This window comes from Pleurodeles waltl, chromosome 4_1 (genome assembly GCF_031143425.1).
Source record: "Pleurodeles waltl isolate 20211129_DDA chromosome 4_1, aPleWal1.hap1.20221129, whole genome shotgun sequence".
Taxonomy (NCBI): domain Eukaryota; kingdom Metazoa; phylum Chordata; class Amphibia; order Caudata; family Salamandridae; genus Pleurodeles; species Pleurodeles waltl.
The window spans coordinates 409456810-409480434 of NC_090442.1; the positions used below are offsets into that span (position 1 = coordinate 409456810).

The 23625-nt window shown below is 42.2% G+C and overlaps 1 protein-coding gene across 9 annotated transcripts in view; it reads left to right on the forward strand.

Moving 5' to 3' along the window:
* The window catches only part of PPFIBP1 (PPFIA binding protein 1), a 736231-nt gene that overhangs the window by 268450 nt on the left and 444156 nt on the right, over positions 1-23625 (forward strand). For 5 of the 9 annotated variants that reach the window (XM_069228637.1, XM_069228638.1, XM_069228632.1 and 2 more), the window contains exons 9-10: positions 5381-5413; positions 19218-19279. In XM_069228637.1, coding sequence (XP_069084738.1) covers positions 5381-5413; positions 19218-19279 — 95 coding nt within the window. The remainder of the gene's footprint in view (positions 1-5380; positions 5414-19217; positions 19280-23625) is intronic. The other 4 variants (XM_069228634.1, XM_069228636.1, XM_069228640.1 and 1 more) reach the window with 1 other exon arrangement.

Genomic DNA, 23625 nt, shown 5'->3' on the forward strand with positions numbered 1-23625 from the left:
TTAATCTAGGAGGACACTTCTCTAGAATCTCCCGGTTCCTCCTGTTAACACCCAGAATGTGAGTGACCATGAATTGATTATTTAGAATGTACAAGGGTAATGCGCAACACACCTACACCTGCTGACATACCACCTGTAAAAATCAAAACAAAAAAACAACCTTGATCATTGATACTAGAATTGTTCAATGTGTTGTGAAAGGATCTCTCCTGTGTGCACTGCTGGGATCCCAATTGCTCGCTGCATTTGGTTTATATAGCTAAATCCATCCGTGTTGTATTATGTTGGGATGGAATGTGGAGTGCTGTTCTGTACAGCACAGTGACTCAGCTGTCTGAAAGCAATAGCTAAAACCACTTACCCAAAGTAGAGTCTGGTGTTCAGACTCTCTGGCCACTAAAGAGTGGCGGTGAGAGTTTGAAAACACAATATAAATTTCTGTAAACTAAATGCAAAGTATTTTGCTGAACTCCTCCTTTGCTGTTGCAAACCCTTAAGTTATTTCCTTCTGCACCTCAGGGCAAACAGACCTCTGTATAAGAGAAGGCAAGGTATGCTTGCCTGCCTGCATAATGTGTGTAGTGCCAACAAAGCCCAAGTCAAAACTTTATATCCTCATGATCAACATGTGATGGCCTCCACCTGCCATAGTGCAGGTGCCATTATGTAATGAGCATTTTAATGAAAGCCTTGTAGGGGTGGGTTGCCAGACACCCCACTCGAGAGATGAACAGAATTGCTTTAATGATGTTGGATGTTTGACTAACGTGTAGTGATTGCTTCCTGCCTTACACTAGCTGTTCCATTCTTGTTGATTTCACTTATTCTGATGAAATACAGAACAGCAGAAGAGGGATGGAGAAATAGTATATGGTAGCCCCCCAAATAACCCCATCCTTGTTTTACTGATTTTGGCACGTATGTAGTAGGAGTTTGAGCTTTTTTCATATTGATGACTGGGAGAGGCTGGTTTGCATTTTTTCACATTTATTTGCAGAGTGTTTTTGTCTAGTACATTCTAATGTAAACTCCTCACTCGAGGCACAAGAAACCATCATCCAACTACACTAGGTTAAAAATCAGTTAATGCAGAAATGTAGTGAACAGGTTGTCTATTTCTGATGCTACTAGCGGAAACTACATTTATGCTTGGTATCCAAAATGTAACCTAACCCACATGAAGATAGTATTCACACATTTAGTATATGTTCACAGGAGACTCGCAGGCCCAGGATTCAGTCTTTGTCATGATGTGAGTTTGATAATATAAATGAGGTGAGATGGTGTGCAGTGGTCACAAATCAGTCTGTACAAGAATTTAAGGAACACAGATTTGGTCTGTTGGTGACTTTTGGCATGAGCCATTCCAAACCTCTGTTCTTCGATATGCCTCATTTCACAGGGCCCATTTATATACCGGTAATATAGTATGTTTCTTTTCTGGGGGTATATTTTTGGTCTTTGGAATAGCAGCAGCATTCTTCACCTAGCCACTGCCTTTTTAGGGTCGATCCTGCGTGGCATGCGAGAAGCTTTAGTAGATCGAAAAGGGCTCGGAGCCCCGTCCATGTCACGTCTGTGTCTTTCATTGGTTCGTGGGCTTGCCTTTCAAAATCTGCTTGCTTTCATTAGTGGAAGGCATGCATAAGTAATGCCTTTTCCGGTGGTTAGCCCTCCTCGAGCGCAGCGACCAAGTACTGAAAACATGCAAGGCTTGCTGTTTCCCGTCAGGTTTGTCGACTACCTTTTATCTTTTTTTCGCAACGCGATCTCGCTTGGCAGAAGTCCAGCGCTTTGCATGACATTGACCCTGTTACATAGTTAATTGCACTTTTGCCGGTTACGTAGATAATTGCACTTTTGCCAATAGGTTTCACTACGAGTGAACTGTAGCAGCGCGATCGTGGACTTTTTGTGCATTTAATGTGGCAAGAAAAGTCTGGTTGGGAGTTTACAACTGCTAATAGCTGTAACTCGGAGAAATGCGAGACCCTATTGCATTGCAAATGCTTTTTTCTACTTATGGACACCTATTCTATCTCATGTATGAGGATCAGCATCACCAACAATATGAACACCTGATGGAAGTTGATGTACCTTCCAGCAAACCATGACATATTTCTGTGGACTTCTTTAGGAGTGGAAGGGATATTAGGGTGTTTGAAGATCATGTGTTTTCTCTTATTGATTCATACTGTAGTGAATCCCATGTATGGGTGCCTTACAGTTCGCATTCAACAGTTTCTCAGCATCTTAAATTATTAATCTGTTTGGGGGTCTGCTCGGATTGAATCAAAACTTTCTTTATATATTCATGCATGGGTCTGTTTCATTGCCTGCTGGCATTGGTGAGCTTCATTGAAACTGCCAGTTTCTCCACATCGCATACATTGATCCATGGCCAAAAACCTCTTCACGCCAAAGTGATCACATCTTCCCCTCCACCGTAGCTACAAATTAAATCTTTAGGGTTATGGTGGTTTGGTGCTGTGTGACATGCATGGGCTGCTTGTACTGGTCATTCTGCTCTGTTGCTTTCAGCGATTGAGTGTTTGCTGCTGGGCTTTGCTGCCTACTTGGGAGTTCTTGCATGAATGAGAGTTTTTTTAAATGTACATTTTCCCAGTGCTTTGTAATATGACGAGGATACCTGTAGATCTAGTGTAGTTGTCCTGACATGCAGAATTACGGTGTGCAGGTGCTTTACTTTTAGTATCCAATAGGAGAAGAATTTTCTGGGCAGGAGATTGTCACAAATACAGAAGTCAATATTAGCTGTGCATGACAAATCAATCGTAAGTGTACGCAACTTAACGCAAAGAGCATAAAATAAGGGCATGCAAATCCATGCTATTAATCCTCGTTAGAGTTGAGAAGTAATGAGCATAGTTGCCGCCAAATGTCCTTGGGCCTTCAGGCCTACAGGAGTGATTTCTCAGTGTTCCTACTGTTTATTTTAAATTAATTAATTGTTTGTTCTCCTATGGGTCAGGACATTCCTGGTGTTTAGCCTCTTCCTGCTTGGCCATCACGAGGACTAATGCAGTGACTTTACGAACCACCCTACACTCCGTATATCTCTGACCAATCAAAGCAGGGCCATCTGAGGGTCTAACCCAATTAGTGTACCAAGTATCACATGTAGTGACTCCAACACTGTATCCCAATATTTATTATATATATTTATTTAAGCAAAAATTCTGACTCAGCAGGACAACAACATCTGCATTTGGAATCTGCAAACAGACCACATTGTGCTAGGCTTAGTGTGATGTGGTAGGTTATGTGGGGATATTTAAAAATAATAATTTTATAATCCACTGTTAGGCAATAAGGCCCCGGTTTGTGCACAGCGGTGACTCCAATCCTCATCTGTCATCTGCATCCCCAACTTCACGCACCATTTATCCCCTTATAATGGCACCACCAGCAGGGCCTACCTCTATGTGGCATTATACAAGCGGGTGACAATAACGTTAAAGTTAAGGTGAGGAAAAGAGCATTAACAGTGATTTGCACTCTGATGGTTGCTACTGAGGCTCAGAAAATGCACATTGCACATAATCTACAACAAAGGGGACATCTAAAACATAGTGTCGAGGCTTTGAGTTTTTTTCCGATTCAAATGAAGTGACCTTCTGAAAACATACAACCCAGTGTGGTGAGGTGGTTGATGAGAGTTGCTTTGCACTTAGGTGGATTTGCAACAGTGAGTAGTTCTTGTGTCACAGGATGGTGGCCATGTTCGTTGCAGGAGGTGTCTAACAGACTTTGGGGTAAATGAGGCAGGATTTTCCAGACCCTGGGTATCGGAGCCCTGTGTGCCACGCAGTGGGTACAGGTCATTTGTTGTTGTTCTTGATGAAGATGGCAGTGAGTACACCATGATGGAGCAGAGTAGGAGGCTACTCCAGGAAACTGTTTAACACCACACATGCATAGACAAAAGCTAGTTTAGAGAACAGCTGTCAGCATGCTCATTCCACCCAACCTGACATTCACCACACATTATCTGAATTAGTACCTGCTAGGCAATCAGTAAAGCATGCATTTAATACCCTTCTGATATACCATATTTGGGCTTCTTTAGACATCAAGTAGCACCTACCACACACTTTTGTTACAATCCTACTTGCATGGTCATACACACAGATTGCACAGGAGTAAGAACCCTCTGACCATAATTCGCAAAACTAGGCTCCAAAGTTGGTAAATCACAGCTGAATCAATGGTGTTGCCACACCCCACACTACTGTTTCTCATAAAAACATGCACATGATGCTAGCATAAATATACCTCAACACAACATAGCATCAAAACACATTGACCAGAATTGTGATGCATATATAAAAAATATGCTATGTTCTAACCTTTTGGCAATAGACAGTCCACGCCCAGTTGAAAGAAAATATGGAAAGTCCTTAGAGAGCAAGCAACACTTTCTTTTTTTTTTTTTTTTTTTTTTTTTTCTCTCTCTCTCTCTCTCTCTCTCTCTCTCTCTCTCTCTCTCTCTCTCTCTCTCTCTCTCTCTCTCTCTCTCTCTCTCTCTCTCTCTCTCTCTCTCTCTCTCTCTCTCTCTCTCTCTCTCTCTCTCTCTCTCTCTCTCTCTCTCTCTCTCTCTCTCTCTCTCTCTCTCTCCTTGCCACTCTCTTAAGCATTTCAAAATGTAAATTGAACAAACATTCTACTAACCACAAAAACCCAAACATCACCAAAACTAAATACACTGTGAAAAATTATCTCTCAAATGTATTGATGGCCTGCCATAACAAATAGTTGTTGGTGCTATTCAAATGCAAAATAGCATAACCTATTGTGCCTGCGTTTATCCTACTTCATTATATGGATTTTAGAGCCATCTTGCTACATCTCCATTGCTCAGAACCACTACATGGCCATCAGAAGCCTGCATCCAGTACAAATAATTGTGTGATGTTAGAACACATAAGGATCATAAGTTAGATGTGGGTGACTATGAGCTTTTTCTCCATTTTGAAAATTCCCCCCCACCCTCTAAGTGCCCAAGCATATCCTAAATATACCCCACTTCAACTCATACAGCCAGTGGAGAGCTGTCAGTCCTCACTGGCTGGTGAGGTGGCTTGTCTTGACAGCAACTTAGCTGTTTTTTGTGGCATACATGCCTTCTTCCACCCCGTATTCCCAGGTAAGTCATGTTTCAAATGTCTGTACACCTCTCTCCAACTCTAAACCTACAGATCTGAACTATGCAGGCTGGTCACTTTTCTAATGGAGACGTTTATGATTAAATATATGCTTGGGATTCACAAGAGATCAATGTTGTAGAGTATATTGATAAAAAGCTTTCATTTTGCAATTCTTTTTGCTAATTATGAAATTGATGGATTTTCCTGCACAGATGACAATTTTAAAAAGAAGTTCAAAGAAAAAAGTAAGATCCTTACTGTTTTCCCCACATACATTTATTCTTCAGAAGTTCTTTCAGTACAGATATCTGTCTGCATGTGTTAAACTGCTTAACAAAGGCTGTGAGTCAAGCTCATCTATAAACCTTAGCTGTTTTCTCAAAATAATGAAACATGCATTTAGTGGATATACCCTATCAGATATATCCTCAAATTGTGGCCCAATCAGGAAGTGACTATATTTTAGGAACATAATTGGTTTACAAGTAATTCTTCATTCTAGACAGCTTATGTAAGGTTTTTGAAAATACAAAAGCATTTTAGTTCCTTATCAGTAAGGCAAATATGTATCTTTTTTCTTAGTTTGATGTACTGACAAATACTGCAAACGAGACTTTACTCAGCTGGTTTTTAAAATCTCCAGTGTCATTGAGTTGTGGTTTATTTCAATTCCAAATTTGCAGTTAAGGCCTTATTTTGATTAAAGTACATACTTTACTGTGTGTCCAGCAGTTAGAGTTGATATTAGTGGTGATCTGCTGTGCCACTGTTTTTTCCCCTAGATTTTAGTCCCCTTACAACTCATGAAAAGTTCCACTACCTGTTCCCTCGGCGCCTTTCAAGTACATGTACCTCATCTTACATTGTACATACTTAAGTTTAGATTAGTATTTAACTAAAATTATGACCATTGCCAACGTATACTATTTTGTTTCTGAGTACTATACTGCAGATAATCTTAATGCATCTCGTTTTTGATAAACCCATTACAGTCCTAAATAAGACTTCATAGAATTCCCTTTTGCAGTTCCTTATGGACCCTTAGATCTTTTTCTATTGCTGTCCAATTAAAACACGTCAAGCCTGCAACTGTCCACATTTTCATGATCTCATATTGCATATTGTATACCGCTAAAGAAGCCTTGATCGCGGTTTCACTAATTGCTCCAGGTGTACATATTTCAACCACGTTTTTTCAAATATTTTAATACTGCTTTGAAACATTTTTGCCACACAGCCTAGTGTATGCTGGGCATATCTGAGCTATGTCCTGCCTCCACTCCTCATCAGGCTTTGGGTTGCGGCTATGCCACTCAAGCAGATAGTTTCACTGATTCTCCCCGTTGATGTGAAATTCTAGTCTTTGAGGTACTGCGAGTGGATTCACACCCTTCAGTCTTTACATTCTGGTCTAAATGAAAAATGCCCAACACATCAGATGTCTTTGTTATGCCAATGGATATCATTATGCCCACTTTTATTATTTTTCACTGGTGAATACTGGAAGTGCTTTGATCCCCATTGATCGCTCTTCGCCCATTCTTTGGGGCCATTTATTTCCTTTTTATTGTTTGTGCTGACATTTTACACTTCAATGCTGTTTCTTGCTGATGGTTTGGTGAGCGACGTACAGTTGAAGTTTATTTCCATCCATTTCTCAGTGCTATTTGTTAGCAAGCTTCCCTTACATTTAAGATTGAGAAAAGCTTTTGAGTGATAATCACTCTGAGTAATATCCCAGTCTATTTTATTTTGCTCATTGTGCCACAATGGCCAGAAACTGACATTATAAAAAAACAGACTTGGTCCTGCTTCAAACTGAGCAGTCCAGCTCTTATTGCTAGGGCATGTCCTCTCTGAACAAGAATAGAACTAATACCAGACCATTTTCAGCATAGCTGGTTCTCTTCTGTGAGGTGCAATTTGATGCACAGTAAACATGGGAGCCACACATAGGCATACCAGTTGCACTTGGGTCATCTCACTTAGCAGTGCAAAAAATGATTGGTGCAATTCTTGAATTAGTATATGCTGGGCTGTTTGATTTTACTTTGTTATTTGCTTAATTTGCCATTGTAGAGGGACCGTGTTTTCCCAGCTGGGCTGTGGTCCTGCTTCTGTAGGAAAAGCATAACTTGAACTGCCAGGCCATTTCTCTTTTGAGTGGGACCAGAACAACCACATGCTGGTATTGGCCTTTTTTTGGCCTCATCACTGAGGTGCAGATTAAATCCTGTGGCCCAGCAAACACATGACCCTTTTCCGAGTTTTAAGCCTATTGTGTCCTAGATATACCTTGGTTAGAAATACATTGCCTTATTTGTGAAGTTTGTTCAATACACTAGTAGTGAACACAATGGAATGAATTGATTTTATTGGCTCTTGTGATGACAGAGGGAAATGAGCATTGACATTGCTACTATATGTTTGTCCTGCCTCTGGGTGAAAAGGACAAGAGAGGGCATTGGCAAAGAAGCACATATCTCTTGGACAATTTGAGTAGTGCCCCAAGAGTTTGCCTTTCGAAGACCGGCTCTCCTTGTCCGATCTAGACTGCTGAATAAGGGTTCCCACCCAAAGTCTTCATTGAATTTGGCTTTGTCAAAAGACTGTTGGTTCATGTTCTGAGACCTGTACCAGCTGCTTCTTCTCCAGACAGTGACATGAAGGAAAGGTCCCAGGAGAGATCAATCCCAGTAATTCTTGTCGTAGATGGTGAATCTTCGTCTGAGTCTGAAGAAGAATTTTTAAACATTGTCCCTCAATCCACACCCATTTTCATTGTGTTCTGGTCGGATTTGCAGGCAGATAGTATCTTGCTAAGGCAAATAGCAGTAGCAGTCATTCTGCTGTGGTGACCGAAAGGACATTTTACAATTTTACATTTTCAAGATTCTTCTTCAGCTCTACTCATTTGTTTTTAATACAGTTTTTCATACATGTAAGGGTGTGGCTATATGGGGATAGTGATAATTAAAAGGTGACACATTCAAACTAACAATTACTGGTGCAACATGGATTATCACCTTCGTATATAGGATAATTGTTAACGAGCCAGCATTTCTTAGCAGGGCAAACCATAGCAATGCACTTAGCAGCTAGAATATACAGACCCCCTCCACTGTTGCACTCTTTTGGGGACCGCACAATCAAGTGACTGTCAATTCATGGAAGTGATATAGGAGGCATCGTATTGTTATGCAGAGCAGCCCTGGACAATGGCACCTGCAAGTCAAGCTGAGGGTTTGGTACCTACTTGGATGGTTTACCCTCTGCAAAAGCAGTTGATAAAGGAAGGTAGAAAATAGATATCTTTTCTTTTCGATTCTGACCATCCTCCAGGCTGTATAATGCATCTTCAGCATACTGCAGAGTATGAATCCTGAATAATCCTTGGAAAAGCAGAGAAACTTTGAGCACCATTGGATGCCTGACACCATCATTCACTTAGGCATGTGGGTGGATGTAGAGAAAATCTTTCCTTAAACTTTTCGACTTGAAGTGAGAGCCTGTTACAACTGAGCTGATCAGGCTGCCAAAAATGGTGGTATCCAGCAACATTCCCTGAACTAGCCTTTAAGAAACGAGAACTGCAGAAAGAAGTGACAAACATTTGTGTTCCGAAGGCCAGGCTTATAAATAGAGGCTTATAAATAGATGGACAAGGTCCAGCATCTACAATTCTCCATTAGTTTATAGGACAGTGTCTTATTCAGTGCTGAAACCCAGTTGGTTGCTAACAAAAAACTTTATTAACTCAAACTGAGAAAAGTTTAGCATTTTTAGGTTAATTTGAAACTTGAATTAGGGTTTAATATTTGTTTTGCTTTTGCCTTCCACTGACTTTTACGCATATACGATTTGGAAGGTAAACCTGACCCAGATGTATCTGCTGATGCTGAATCCCACTATAATTTAGCAGGTTTACAGACTGTCTTTATAATTAACTTTGCTCAACTTCTTCCTTGTGTGTGGTCATGGTGCTTCAATGCGTATGAAAACTAACCACTTAATAATTATTCCCAGAGGTACAATTTCCAGCTATCTGTGGGTCCCCATTATTTCCAGGCCTCAAGGTATGATTGTTACTTTTCATTAGTTTGAGTAGAAGAGTCGAAAATTGTCATGTGCCTCTACACAGCAGCAACACCTGGATGTTTGTGCCGGCATGAGCAGTACAGTTTCTTGTATCTTTTTAATGCCTCTTCTCTAGAGGCTCTGTGGTCCTGTCACTGGAAGGTAGTAACTGAACAGTGTGATTCTCTCTGATCATGGGCATTCATCCCATCAGAAACTTACTTTCATGATAATTTGAAATGTTATGGACATTATGAGCAATAGTGTTCACCTAGTCCAGAAGTTAGTAGTTGTTTGAGATTCTTCAATGCATAGTTATTACACTCACTTGTATGGCTTGCCATGCAGCTTTCACTAGAGAGGGACTTTGACTCCACACACTTGTTGGGAGCCAGGAGTATGTTTTGGTTGGGCAGAGGTTGTGTGCTTCCACAAAAAAGTGCGTCCCCTCTACACAGCTGTGATCGTTTTATTTATCCAGCTGCCTAAGCTTGAACTTTCTAGGGTAGAAACATGACACTGGAATGCTTTTAAAGTGTCTTAGATAACTAGATATTTATGTTGTTTTTCTCTTGAAGCAGCACAGTTGGGAGGAAGGTGGTCTTTATCCTACATTGACTTTTAGGTGTGACCTGACAGGGTAGCTGTCATCTCACCTTTAAACCTACACGAATATCATTCTACATTCTTTGCTTTGACACACATACATATTTATTTTGATGCTATTTACTTTAAACAGCATTTTTATAACGCCAGACCTATTGGCATTGCCTCTGCTTGTTGCTGTTGTAGGGGTCGCTCTCATAGTGGGATAGAAAAATAATCTACCTGTACCCTTGGAAGCCCACTGGTTCAAGGTGAATGAGGTTTAAAGTACTCATACACAGCAAAGCAAAAGGCCACTACTCATTTATCATATTTAGTAGGTCTCTTTATGCATTTATTTTTATTACAATCCGTTTTTTTTTATAAGTAATTTGGCTGGCTGAAGTTATTATTGTGATTTATGTGTATGACGTCTAAAATGCACCGAATATTAGTTTGAGGGCAAGAGAGCTTTGAGGATAACTCATATAGGATTTTACAAGCATACAGATTTAAAGGTTGTGTGAGCTCTCAGGCCTTTGCCACTTGACCTACCCTGAAACTAAGGATTATAGATGAACAGACCTCACTGCCGATTATTTTGTTCCATCTAGTGCTTAAACTGGCATGACTGCTCTCCTCCACTCATTCATGCAACTCATCTGGATTCTGCCATGGAGCATCGTTGCATTATGTGCTGCACCGTATTCACCATTGTTGCATTCATCCATTGCTTCAGTATGGCTGTGTTTACAATAATGCATTCTGTTTGGTTGGCTGTTGCAGCCTATGAGTAAAGTAATTTTCATTCCTTCCAGCACACTTGGTATGGTGTATAATGGCATGTGAATATTGCTTCTGGTTTTAATACCCTTGTGTTATCATATATGTCATTTTCACAGTTTGTGTTTTAAAGCAACATGTTGTGTTTATATCCAGGACAAATGGGTAAGAACCTTTTTATTTTTTGTAACATATCCACAAATGTTACCAGTGACACCCTTTAATGCAATTAATTTAACATTTCTCGTCTCTCTGTGCCTGTTTACGTTGATATTTTAGAAATGACAGATTATTAAATTAGAAGTGATGTATTCTTTGTTTAAAGGCATTTTATTATTGCCATAACAGCTTCCTGTATGATCAAAGGTTTCTGAAGCACACCTAGGTAGAGCTTACAGTGGAAACAGTAGTGTGTTTTCCATGTTCTTCACCATAGGCTGGTGAACATAACTGTTAGAAAAGGGGTCTCTAGTTGGCAGAGGTATTCACCTTTGTCCAAATAGGGGCCACAATCCTAGTCAGGGTAACTAACACACAATCCAAATTATCCTGTGCCCACCCTCTGGTAGCTTGGCACTGACCAGTCAGACTTATCTTAGAAGGCAATGTGTAAAGTATTTGTGCAATAACTCATGCAATAACACAGTGGAAAAAAACACAAAAATACACCACACAGGTTTAGAAAAATATATGATATTTATCTAGTTAAATTAAGGTCAAAACGATAAAGATTCAATAAGCACAAGTTGAAATATTGAGTTTGCAATGTTAGGAATAGTCTTAAATCTAAAAAATCAACAGTTGTCTCTTGTGAGCACAAAGTGCCTGGTTTGCGTCAAAATTACACGCACAGAGACCGCAGAAGAGGAGATGCGTGGAAAATTAAGGTGTGCGTCGAAATTTCTGTTGCGGCACAGACAATGCGTTTTCTTTCCACACTGCAAGTGGCTTTGCGTCGATGTCTGGCGCGCAGTCTTGGGTCCTCACTGCGATGCGAGGTTCTCTTGACGAAGTCACAGGCGTTGTCAATCCGGTAGACATGGCGACAAATTTTCTGTCGCACAGCAGGCGCTGTGTTGATTCTTCACTCAGGAAGTCGGGCTGCGTTGTTCCGGGTCGGAAATGCGTAGATCAGGTATGGCTGTGCACTGAATTTCTGGTCGCAACGCAAGTGCTGCTTCAATCTTCACTCAGGAAGGCGGGCTGCGTCATTCCGGTTCGGCTGTGTGGCAGTTTTTCTCATCGCAAAGAGTGGTTTTGAAGTGCACAAGATTCCCTTTCAGTACAGGTCTGTCTGCCAGGGTCCCAGTAGGGGGTTAGGCTGTCCCTTGTGTGAGGGCAGGCCACTGTCCTTTGAAATGTCAGGCCCTCCACCCTTCCAGCCCAGGAAGACCCATTCAGTATGCAGATGAGTGCAGGTGTAACACCGTATCCTGGGCACATGTAATGCACTTTACTATGGACTTAAAAGTAATCAAATGTGCTAGTTGGGTATGAACCAATGTTACCATGTCTGTAGGGAGTGAGGATATGCACTTTAGCACTGATTTGCAGTGGTAAAGTGTGCAGAGTCCTAAAACCAGCAAAAATGAGGTCAGAAAAAGAGGAGGAGGAAGGCAAAACGTTCGGGTGACCCAGCAGAGATGCCATTTCCACCAGTAACCTATTCATCTTCCTGCAGTTCCTGGTAAAGGGAAATTTTCTGGAACAGGATTTGTCAAAATGAAGATATTTTAAAAGAATGAAATTAAGAACCAGATGTCTGAACCTAATATATTTCCTGAGAAGGGTTTTCCAGGTTTCTCTTTACTTACCATAGATTTCTGAGCGAGCAAATCCTTACCTCGTGATTCTCAAGGGGCCTTTAAAATACACTTGTTGAACGTGCTGCAAAATGTCTCTAAAAACAACGTTTTCCTCTGTGCTCACCTCTAGATCCAGGATTGCTAGCTAGATGACTTGTATTTACCAGTGCTTAAATCATGAATAGTACCCACATAAAAGATTGTCTGGTCAGTGGCTACTAGTGATTCTTAGTCGTGGCACCTAAACACCCGTCCCAAATTTGATCAACGAGGGAAGTCCAGCCCTCTAAAGCTTGATTCCCAGTGAGTATTGGAGGATAAGTGGGGGATTGAGGCAGTGTGGATGAGGGCTAGAGGGTTGTGAGTTTATAAAATATAAGTGCAAAAGGTGTATTTTAGAGCATATTTTCCTCAATAAACTAGTTAAATAGCATTAGGTAAACCAGAAACCCTATACTATGCAGTGCATGTGGTCCATTGCACAACTCCTAATAGGAAGCATTCTAGTGTGAAGAGACCTAAGTCTAGTGTGGGGTGGTTTCCTTGACTGTTGTGAGAACCAAGATACGGTTCAGAGAGACACCAGCAAACCCCTAAAAAACATTTATCGGAATCGGCCTAGTGGATCCCTGGACGTACGTGCATAGGAATGAAAAGGGACTACACCTTATCCATCTACCACAGAACATGCACAAGTATTGATTATGTTTTTATGGCTAAAAGACAACATGGAAGAGTGTGGAAGGAAAAGATGGGAGCTTTCACCCTGTCAGATGCTGGTAGAGTGGGAGGTGAAATGGTGCATAGATGGACAGCTGGCAGATGGAAACTCAACAAATACCTTCTTACGGAGCCTGTGAATCTTACAGAACTCTGCACCGAGATAGAATTCCTATACATACAGGGGATGACACCTCGTAATTCATGAAGCTGGATGCACTGAATGCCTATATCACAGGGATCTTGATAGACACGGATGCCCAAAACACTTGAGAGCAACAAGTAAAAGTTCAAGAAAAATATAATAGAACCCATACTACACCAGGGAAAGTAAGGCAAATAAAATGCTTCAAGGGGCAGTTAACTATATTTGAAAATAATAGAGCTGAGACACCGTGTCTAAGACTAAAACACAAATAGTATGCTAAAAGCAGTAACTGGGTAGTTTGCTGACCCTACAACTTAAAACCAGGCAGAACAGGGGACACAAATTCACAATACAGTGATAGAGATCAGAAATGGTGATGAGGGCAAATGGGAAACCTGCTTGCATTTCTACCAGCAGCTTTACGATAAGGAACAGGACGGCAAAGCGGAGGGAAAAGCACATTTACATAAATTCTCACTTCTCTGCCTAACAGAGCAAAAAGCTTATTTGGAATAGGCCATAGAAAAGGAAGAAGCTCAATTTGTCATTAAAACTTTAAAATGAAGGAACGCAATGGTTCAGATGGGTTTTCAGCAACGCTGAACAGAAGAACCCTGGGAAAATAGTGCTGACTGTACTGACTGAATATTTTAACTTGTTTAGGCCGGAGTCAAGAGTCACACCATTGTTGAGAGATCCTGACATCACTTTGCTTTTAACACCAGGCAATGATCCTGAGGAGTGCAAATCAAGTAGACTGGTTGTCATTGATCTAGACACCAAACTGTTAACCAAAATACTATCAAACAGGCTTGATAACTATAAGAGGCCTCATTGCTGCACACCAATTTGGGTTCATAAAGAAATGCCAAAACCTTAATGTTCTGAGAGCCACCCATCTAAGAGAAGAGCTGGAAAAAAGAATATACCAGCTTTTATTGTTACACTTGATGTTGAACATGTGTTTGATAGTGCCAGTTGTATCTTTCTGGAAACGACAATGAATACATTGGGGTTTGGTATACCAGGCTTCAGCTATGTGATTACTAGTTATGAAGACCTGGTAGCAAGAGTACGGATGAATGGGAACAAGCAAGACGTTAGACAGCTGCAGAGGGGGGGACCCGCCAGTGTTACCCTTTTGCCTTTCTTATTTGCTCTGTCTCTTGAACCATTAGGTGCAACAGCACGGGATGCCCCATAACATTTGGGAGAGATCAGCGTAAAATATGCGTATTCGCGGTCAATGTACTTTTCACTCTTACAGAGTCTGAGAGATCATGGGCGGTGATAACTTGGAGGTGTTGGAGAGAGGAGTAGCTTGATTCAGAATAAACACAGATAAATCCAAATTGCTGAATACCTTTTGAGAAGACTAGTTGAGTGCAGGTTAAATTTCCTCTTCGATAAGCAGAGCGACATATCCGTTATCTTGCCATAAATATTACCCTAGATTAGACAAAATGTTCAAAGCAAAAAGACCACCTTTAAAAGGAGAGATCCTTGCTGACCTGGAGAGATGATGTGCCATTCCTCTTTCGAAGATGGGGAATATAATCACAATAAAAATTAATGTTTTAACACACCTCTTCTTTGTCTTTTAGGGGATGCCAATCTCGACCCTAAAAGAGAAAGTAATGGCCTTTCAGAAGAAACTAGTGGCCTGTGTATGAGGAGGGACAGGAGGGTTAAAATCTCCAGAATGCTCATTGCAGCACCTCGATCCAAAGGGGCTTGTTTGAATATTTGGAGACATTAGATTTCACAAATAAAGATTTTCCAAGGTTGGGTATTTCTGCAAGATAGTAAAAAAAAGGGGTGATTATCAACAGAACGGTGATGGACGGTCTCTTTGGAATGTATTGTGGATGCTCAAATGATTTAGGCCCAAAAATGCATGTTTTGTGCATTTGTCAGTGACCTAGTGGGCACACAGACGAGGACTTGAGATGAAGTAGATGGAAACTGGGATTGACCACTTTCCGATTCCCCCTTGACACTTATCCATGATAATCCCAACTTTACCCCAGCTATGACACCTATCCGTCATAACCCCAAATTTACCACATCTATGACACCTATCCGTCATAACCCCAACTTTACCCCATCTATGACACCTATCCGTCATAACCCCAACTTTACCCCATCAATAGCACCTATCCGTCATAACCCCAACTTTGCCCCATCTATGACACATATCCGTCATAACCCCAACTTTACCCCATCTATGACATCTATCCATGATAACCCCAACTTTACCCCAGCTATGACAACCATCCATCATAATCCCAACTTTACCCCATCAATAACACCTATCCGTCATAACCCCAACTTTACCCCATCTATGACACCTATCCATGATAACCCCAACTTTCCCCCAGCTATGCAACCTATCCGCCATAACCCCATCTTTAATGCAGCTATGACACCTATCCGTCATAACTCCAACTTTACTCCAGCTGTGCTGGGTCAAGCATTCTCGAAGATGACGAAAAGGAGAGTGCCACACGCTAAGCAGTCTGTTTTCCAGAGGAGTGGTTAAATCCTTCCGGCAGTGCAAAGTAGGTTATGTACAGAGCTAGATTGACTTGTATATGCTCAGGTACATCATTGTTCTACGCACCCCGATATAAAGTTCATGGCAGGAGAGACTTCACTGGTTTTAGCTCGCATTCAGCCAGAAGAAGGGATGTTGTGGGGGTGAGGTGGGGCGTGGACGGAGTGCGAGGGTTAGTTGAATGAGCTACGGCTCAAATTGAATCTGCGATGAGGCACACAGTATGTTTGCAGCATTTCAGTGGTGTCTTGTCTCAATAAAAAACATATTTTCAAACGTAAAAGCGATAGGTTATGAAAGGCAGTTCTGACGGATCTGAACTAGTAGAATACTTCAAGGAAAGAGTGAGATGTGAAGCAGTCGAGGCAGAATCCTTCCACTCCGTCTTCACACACCGTGCCCGTGATAAAAGCAGGAATAGTCTAGAAAGTACGTGCCTGACTTACTCTGTTTCTTTCTCATGCCAGGAAAGGTTTTCTTGTGTTCTGTGCATCGAGTCTCCTTTTGTCTTTTTTTCCCTCCTCCAAGAGATGACCCTCCTACCCCACACCCAACTGGTTAATTTATTGTGAAATAATATACCCATGTGATGAGCAGGGTAAAGGCGGGTGCTTTATCTTCTATGATTTCGTTATGACCTCTTGAAGCCGCAGATTGTGCGTGTGACTTCTTACCATGAGTTGTTCTTCACTCGCTTTAAACCTTGGGGTGTCGGAAACCATCGCGGCCCTCCTTCCCATATATTATATGTGCACACTGACTAGAATGTGTGTAAACAAAATATAAGATGAGCCGAGAGGCAGAAGAAGTGGTGAACCACGCAGTGGCTTAAATTAAAGCCACTGCACGATTGGCCATGTTAAAACTCGTGCGCCCCTAATGCTGTCACTCACACGACAGTCTGTGGAGGCTGCCCCCAGTGCAAACACAGCAAAGCCAGTGCCAGGGCATCGCCACGAGGCAGCTTCAGATTTTCCAACAATCAGGCGGGTCAAATACATTACACAACAAGCAGGGTGCACGAGAGGGGCTTGAGGGGCAGTGGAAAGAGCGGCACCTAGACTGGCAGGAATACCAAGTGAGGTAAGATATAAAACAACCACCATTTTCGAGGACTTTCAAACCGAGAGGGAGGGAGGGAGTGTGTGTGTGCATTTTTGTCTGCATGTAATACTACCTAGTGAAATCCTACAAACTCCCCATACCCGACTGAAAGCAGCTGTACCCGACAGTTTATATGAAAATACATACACCCCAAACAACCCTTTCACACTGCGGCCCTGCCCGCCGCCTTTCATCTGGGTACTTTGCAGCTTTGTGCCTTGAAGGCCACCCCGTCTTCTACTGTGACGTGCATTAACTTATAGTGACATCACTCACATCAAGTGTCTTCCTCGGGCTGCAGTAAAAGTAGTGCTAATTATAAATATAGAAATAAAAATAAATATGGGGCAATGCGTGATGGCTCACAGGTGGTGGGGCACCACCCCGATCCTCTGTGTGGGGAGCTGCCACTGGGCCCACCTTGTAATGCTTCCGTGCAGGGCTGCAGTGCGAAAGACGGAGCACTTACTCGCATTGAGGCCCCAGCACCGTTGGAGTATTTGTTTTTAAGGAGAATGTTCACTTCTTTCTAATAGAAGTGCAACACATGCTCTTGACTTCAGTGGAAGTCAGTGAGAACATGAGTGAATGTCTGACAAAAAAGCTGAAAAATGTTTTTGGGGATGAGGAGTCAGATCCTGTGGCCGAAAATAGATGGTTTTGCTTTCTTGGTTTGTTCAGCTTGAGCTGGTGTTTTCAGGTATGAAAAAGATTGAGGCAACACTCTCTCCAAAGCCTAGCTGCTGAAATCCGATGATTCTTAACTTGTATTTTGGGGAAGAAAGCATTCCCTTATCCCGAGTGTAGGGAATAGTAAAGTTCGTGCTCGGGCAGAAAGTGCAAAATGGAGAGTACAGCTGAAAGGTAAAGAGGCGTCTGTGCAGACTCAGCGTGCCGTAACCCAAAGCTGGAAGGGATGTAAGGCTTAAGTGGCCGTCACCGCCTCTGGATCAGATGGCAGATGGATGTGTCGAGTGGATGATCTTAAACTCTAAAAGATCCCAGGGAGTGCAACATTCAAATTTAGTAAAGGTCTATTGTCCAGGCAGATCGACTCCGACGCTCTTTATTGTCCACTGTGTGCTGCCCTTTGTTTTCACGTTAGTGTTTTATCTAACGAATACAGTGCTATATTGATGCATGTCTGACCTTATAAGCACATTATCCAGTGTATTGGGATTTTGCCACAAACGCTGTAGGAAGAACTGTGTAATCCTGCACAACTCAGTATAATTTGTCTCTTTGGAAAGCATTTTACATTTCAGTTAGGAACCCAGTCTTTGTTCATTTGTGGATATCAGACTTGCTCGCTCTCAAATCGCTGCCGAGGCTACACTCGCCCTTATGAAAGTAGCAGAAAAACATCTTGAGTCAATTCAGTCAACTCCACATGATATACGCTCTATAACAACCCCCAAAAGGGCCCGTCTCGGCACATAAATTGCGTAGTGGTGAGAGTCCATCCTAAGAAGTACAAGGCAGGGACAAGAAAATAAAGCCAACATTGATAAGAATATGTTCTCTGTGCTTTACTTAGAAAATGAATTCCTGTGCTATAGAATTCTACGTCCGTATTTGGATGTCTGGAGTGGGATTTCACCTCGCGGCGCTGCATGATGACACAACTGTTATCATTGTTCTCTGGTCTCTGCAGGGAAGCCAGAGATGCCATAATGTCTGAGGTGACAGTTGTGGCATCAGCACGGTAGCGGCATGGCGTAGTTAAGATGTCCAAGTTCTTGACAGAAAATGTGAGTGTGGATGGTTTTGGGACAACTCCTCACTACACCTGTTGTTGTGTCAGTCATAGTTACAGGGCCCACACTGTGAATTTATGAGCCTCAAGTACTGTTATTCTCATCTGCTGTGCCATCTTCTGTTAGCCCTTCCACCAAGTCAGCTTGGACCTCAAGACCTTTGTCTTTTTCTTTAAGCGTGCTTCAGTGTATTTGGGTCTAGTTCATTATGTATTGGCTGTGTTTGGCAGCATTTTCTACACACTTGGAGTTCTGGGCATTGGGCACAGATTACAGGAAACCTTGCTCCAAAGAGCCATCCTTTGACACTTTTTGGGAAATGTAGGCCCCGGTTGTTGCAAGAAAAGTTTCAGATTTTAACGCATAAATATAAAGAGCCGTAAATGAGAATTGAAAGGTGAGTGTAATTCACTACCTCGTATTAATCTGTCATTATGTTGTCACTGACGAGATCAATGAGCCATATTGTCTGATGAAAGTAATTTTGTTTGTTTTGTGATATTATTCCTTTAGATCTTGAGGTATTAAAATTGAAGAGGGCTATGGAATCCCTAATGGCTGCAAATGAAGAAAAGGTAAAAAAAAAAAAAAAAACATACATTCTAAACGCTGTGTAAATGTTGATACTCTTTTTAATTCTGCTTTAATAGCAAACATGTTTTTGACCGTGTCATTTTAGGGAAATTAAAAACATTTGGTTTCAAAATTTGGTTTGTGAAACATGTGGAAGTAGCAACACACACCTCAAGTGGGTCTTCTCATTAGACAAAAATAGGCGTTTAGATTTTTCTTGTGTTTTTCCTCCTTTAAAAGCTTGAGACTAAGCTATGTGTTGTATCATCTTTGATCATCCCATGTTTCTCCTACCCTCTTAATATAACCCCCCCCTTCTCCTTGGTGCCTCACTTTGTTTAGAATGTTGTGTGAGGCTCAGACCGTTTGACAGTGAAAAGTGCGCTGATGGGGGTCAGAGGGAGAAACCTTTGGTGTTGTGAATAAGCCTCCTGTTCGAAGCTCAGTGAAGATTTATGTATTATTTTAACACCGTGGCTTGATCAAGGCCACTAGGGTTATGAAGTCCAAGTATGTAGCAGTGTTATCTAATTATGTGACAGTGAGAACGGAAGTTATGCAGCTTGTTGCCAGGCAAATTGAGTTGAAACATTTTTGGTTAAGATATGCAGCAATTTCAGTAACACCAAAATTGTATGGTAAACGCCACAACACTGCATAATTCGACTGGTCCTGATTATTGTCGATTGTTTTTTATTAACAATGTATTCATGAAAGGCAAACAAAATCTAAACAGTCTACATTCCCAACAGTGCCCATTGTTAGCTGCACCTTAAAGAGAACATCTTCAGCAGTCTCTTTTCCACAGACAGAATGTGCTTAATAACTCTAACGTTTTGCATGCTTTTCCCCAATCTTTTTATTATTGTTTTACAATATTAAGCAGTGTCACCAGGCATCGCATTAGGTGGTCAAACCCAAGGGATGTTTAATTTAGAACACCATATAGAAACTGTTAAGATTTAATCTCGAGCAGCCCACAATCTACATGCGACATCTTCACAATGATTACTAACCTTGGTTTACCTCATGCCATGCCTCTATATTGTTTTCATGTAAACCATATTTTTTACCCTTTTTAGTGACACCCTGTGATCTCGTACATGTGCTTTTGCTCAGCATACACCAGTCCACCTTTTCTTTCACTTCCTTATCTAAGATGGGGAGCTGGCCTCCAGAGACTACCTGTGTTCCTTTCGCCACTGAGAGTCCCATACTCACAGTATCTTGAACTTTGTTTGGTGGGGTCTCTTGCTCCCACATGTTCAAGAGATACAATTTCGCTGTTCGACCCACAGGGAGATCTGAATCCTGTGTCGAGTACACCTGCAGGCCTCCCTCTCAAGGTGTTTGCATTTGGGGCACATCTCCCAGATTGTGTGAAGTGTGCCCTCATGAATTCGATGGCGATTTGGGAACTTGAAGCAAGTTGTATGTCACCGAATATTGTCAGAAATCTTGCACGTCCTGCATGAAGTTGAGACTGTTGACCCGCTCCCCTTATCATAGCTGTTTTTTTTTATTAGATCCTCATTGCTGTCCAAGTCATCCAGTAAGTCGAAGTGAAAGCAAAAAGGCTAAGTGGGATTCATCCCAGTTCCTCCACTCTCTGCCAAAGAAGTCACAAGGAGGTCATGGAGCCTCTTGGTCTTGCTCCTGATGCCCCTCTGAGAAACTGATTGCTCAGCCGATCCCGTTGCACCCCGAGTGGCCTGGGCTATGGGGAACATTGCAACAGATTGGGGCCTTTAAAAAGGCACTCTTTCTGATCCCTTCTGGCACAGTTCTGGGCCCTGGGATCTGTAGGGGCCTCCAGTCGGGTTGCTGCCAATGGATCCATCCTTAGTGCAGTCTGTGCCTCTAGAACCCATTTCTGTTTCCACCACAGCTTTGGAGCCAACTTCCACAATGACACCTTAATCCACGCTGTTCCCTTCCACATTGCTGTTTTTGCAGAGGGTCTCATACCTGTAGTTGTGTGCGACTCGAGCCAATCTCATCTCCACCTCTACCATGGTCCTGTCCCACATTCACAATGACACACCCGGTCCCCATACAGCCTGAATGAGATACAATAATACTTTTACCACAGAGTAGTCCTCCAGCACTCCAGCTTTTCAGTTCTGAATCTGATCAAAGTCCACCAGCCTTTGTAGAGACGACTGAGATGATGAAAATGATTTACCCCCACTCTGTAGTGAAGACAGTCTTTGCATGAATTTACAGGAGGCCAGTGAGTTAAACACTTCCCATATACTAGGTTGGTAAAACCTGCACCCCTGAGCCGTTGGTGGAGATGGAGTGCTTCTTTCTCTATGGTGATAACACTATGGAAGTCAAGACAAATGTTTGTACTGAATATATACAGCCATTCAATGAGGCCCTAACCAACACATTACTTAGTACCTGGGCTAATCCTTGTTCTTGCCCATTGGAGAACAGGCAGGGAGTCAGGGAGTCAGACCCACAGACCGCATTAGGTGACCCCACTCCAGAAACAACATATCATGCCAGAAAAAGTCTGGTGGTGCAAGATTCCACCAGCAGGGTTTACCACACTTCTTTCCCTGTGAAAAACCAAAGCATACTTCCCATACCCCACTCCTGACCAAGATTCGAAAATCATTCAGGCATTCAGGAAATTCATGTTCGCATCCACAAGTTTTGAGGTCCGGGAATGCCAGCCGTTTATTAGGATATTTGTTTGCTCTCTAGGGCATGATAATTGAGATCTTGCCTGTAGACCATAAATAATTTTGTGCCTTCCTGGCTCAAACCATCAAGCTTGGTCAGGATGTGGACAAATAAGTCAATATCTGATTTGGACACTGCTTGAGCAGAGCAGTTGGGGCCCTAGTATTGTTCTTCAGCGTTGAGCATAGATGAGATCCATGGACTTCACTGGAGATGTGCAGGCATCACTCATGGATTTGCCTTTCAACTGGACTCATCTGCTTAGCGAGAAGGCTGATTCTGCCATGGAATTCTTTAAAGAGAGTCAGCCACCGTGCATTCCTTGGATTCCTGTACTCGTGTTAGATAACTTCTTCAGTAGCTTTGCCTCTTTTGGAGGCTGCTCGAGAGGTATAGCATACCTGTGCAGGGTCAGACATATGAAGCCTTTAGGTTGTTAATTGTGGCCATTCCTTTCCAACCCACTACATCTTCTGCCCACATCAGAGTGGCTTTCAGAGGAGCACCTGTCCATCTTGCTTCGAAAGGTTCAGGCTTTTTGGCCAGAGGAGCCTTTGAAGGGGTTCTGGCCCCAGAAATAAGGATTGTGTGGTTCTCCTGTTATTTTCTTGTGCACAAGGACTGAGGCCTTTGCCCTATTAGAGACCTCCGCCCTACAAACCTCTTTACGGAAGGTGAACTTCAAGATGCTCACGTTGGGCTTGGTTTTCAGTAACTTGAGTTAGAGAACTCCATAGACTCTGATCAATTAGATCACAGTAATCCTTGAGTTGTCAAGTTCCTTCTTTATTAATTCTTCTCTTATGATTCTTCAAAACAAACAGTGCATTTTGTTCATTGAAATTCTTCAGGGTGAAAATGAAATCCTGTTGGAGTGCAGTATCACAAGACACTCTGTTTGAGTGACCATCTTATCCCATCAGTTAGAATCATTAAATGAGTCCCATAAATCTCATTTTGCAAGGCAAGTACATTGTTGCAGTCTCTTAACACTCTTCGTCATGTTGGGATAGACATTCTCGCACAAACTGTTGTACAAACTGATTGATGTGCAAACTCAAGGACTACTGTGATCTATTTGTTCAGGATCTGTTGAGTGCCCCCATTACAAAATTATTTGTATTTCTGCCCTTGTGGCAGCAGCATCTTTAACAGCCAGTTGCTGTTTTGGGAAAACCAACAAGGCTGGAACTGTGGCGCTGATATTGGTATGCGGTTGTGTGAGCCATAGCTGCCTTAGAAATCCATTGGCCCCGGTTCTGTTTGCCCTTGTTCCAGGAGACTAAATGTTGCTTTGGACCTGCAGGAGGCCTGCTTTCATGTACTCGTCCTGCAGTCTCACAGACGCTACTTGTGGTTCAGGGTATGGTAGGAGCATTTTCAATTTGCTATGTACCCCTTTGGTTTAATTGTTGCCCCTCTGGTTGTCACTTTGGTGGTGGTCACAGCTCACCTTCAGAGACTGGGGGTCCCATTTTCACACTACCACGACAATTGGCTGTTGAAGGCAGACTCCCCACAGTCAGTTTTTGCCACCTCCAGGCAATGGCGAGCCTTCTGACATTGTTGGTGTTCACTATCTACAGGCCAAAGTCAAATCTGACTCCTTCGCTGAGGCTCCCTTTCATTGCAGCCATTCTAGATTCGGTGCAGT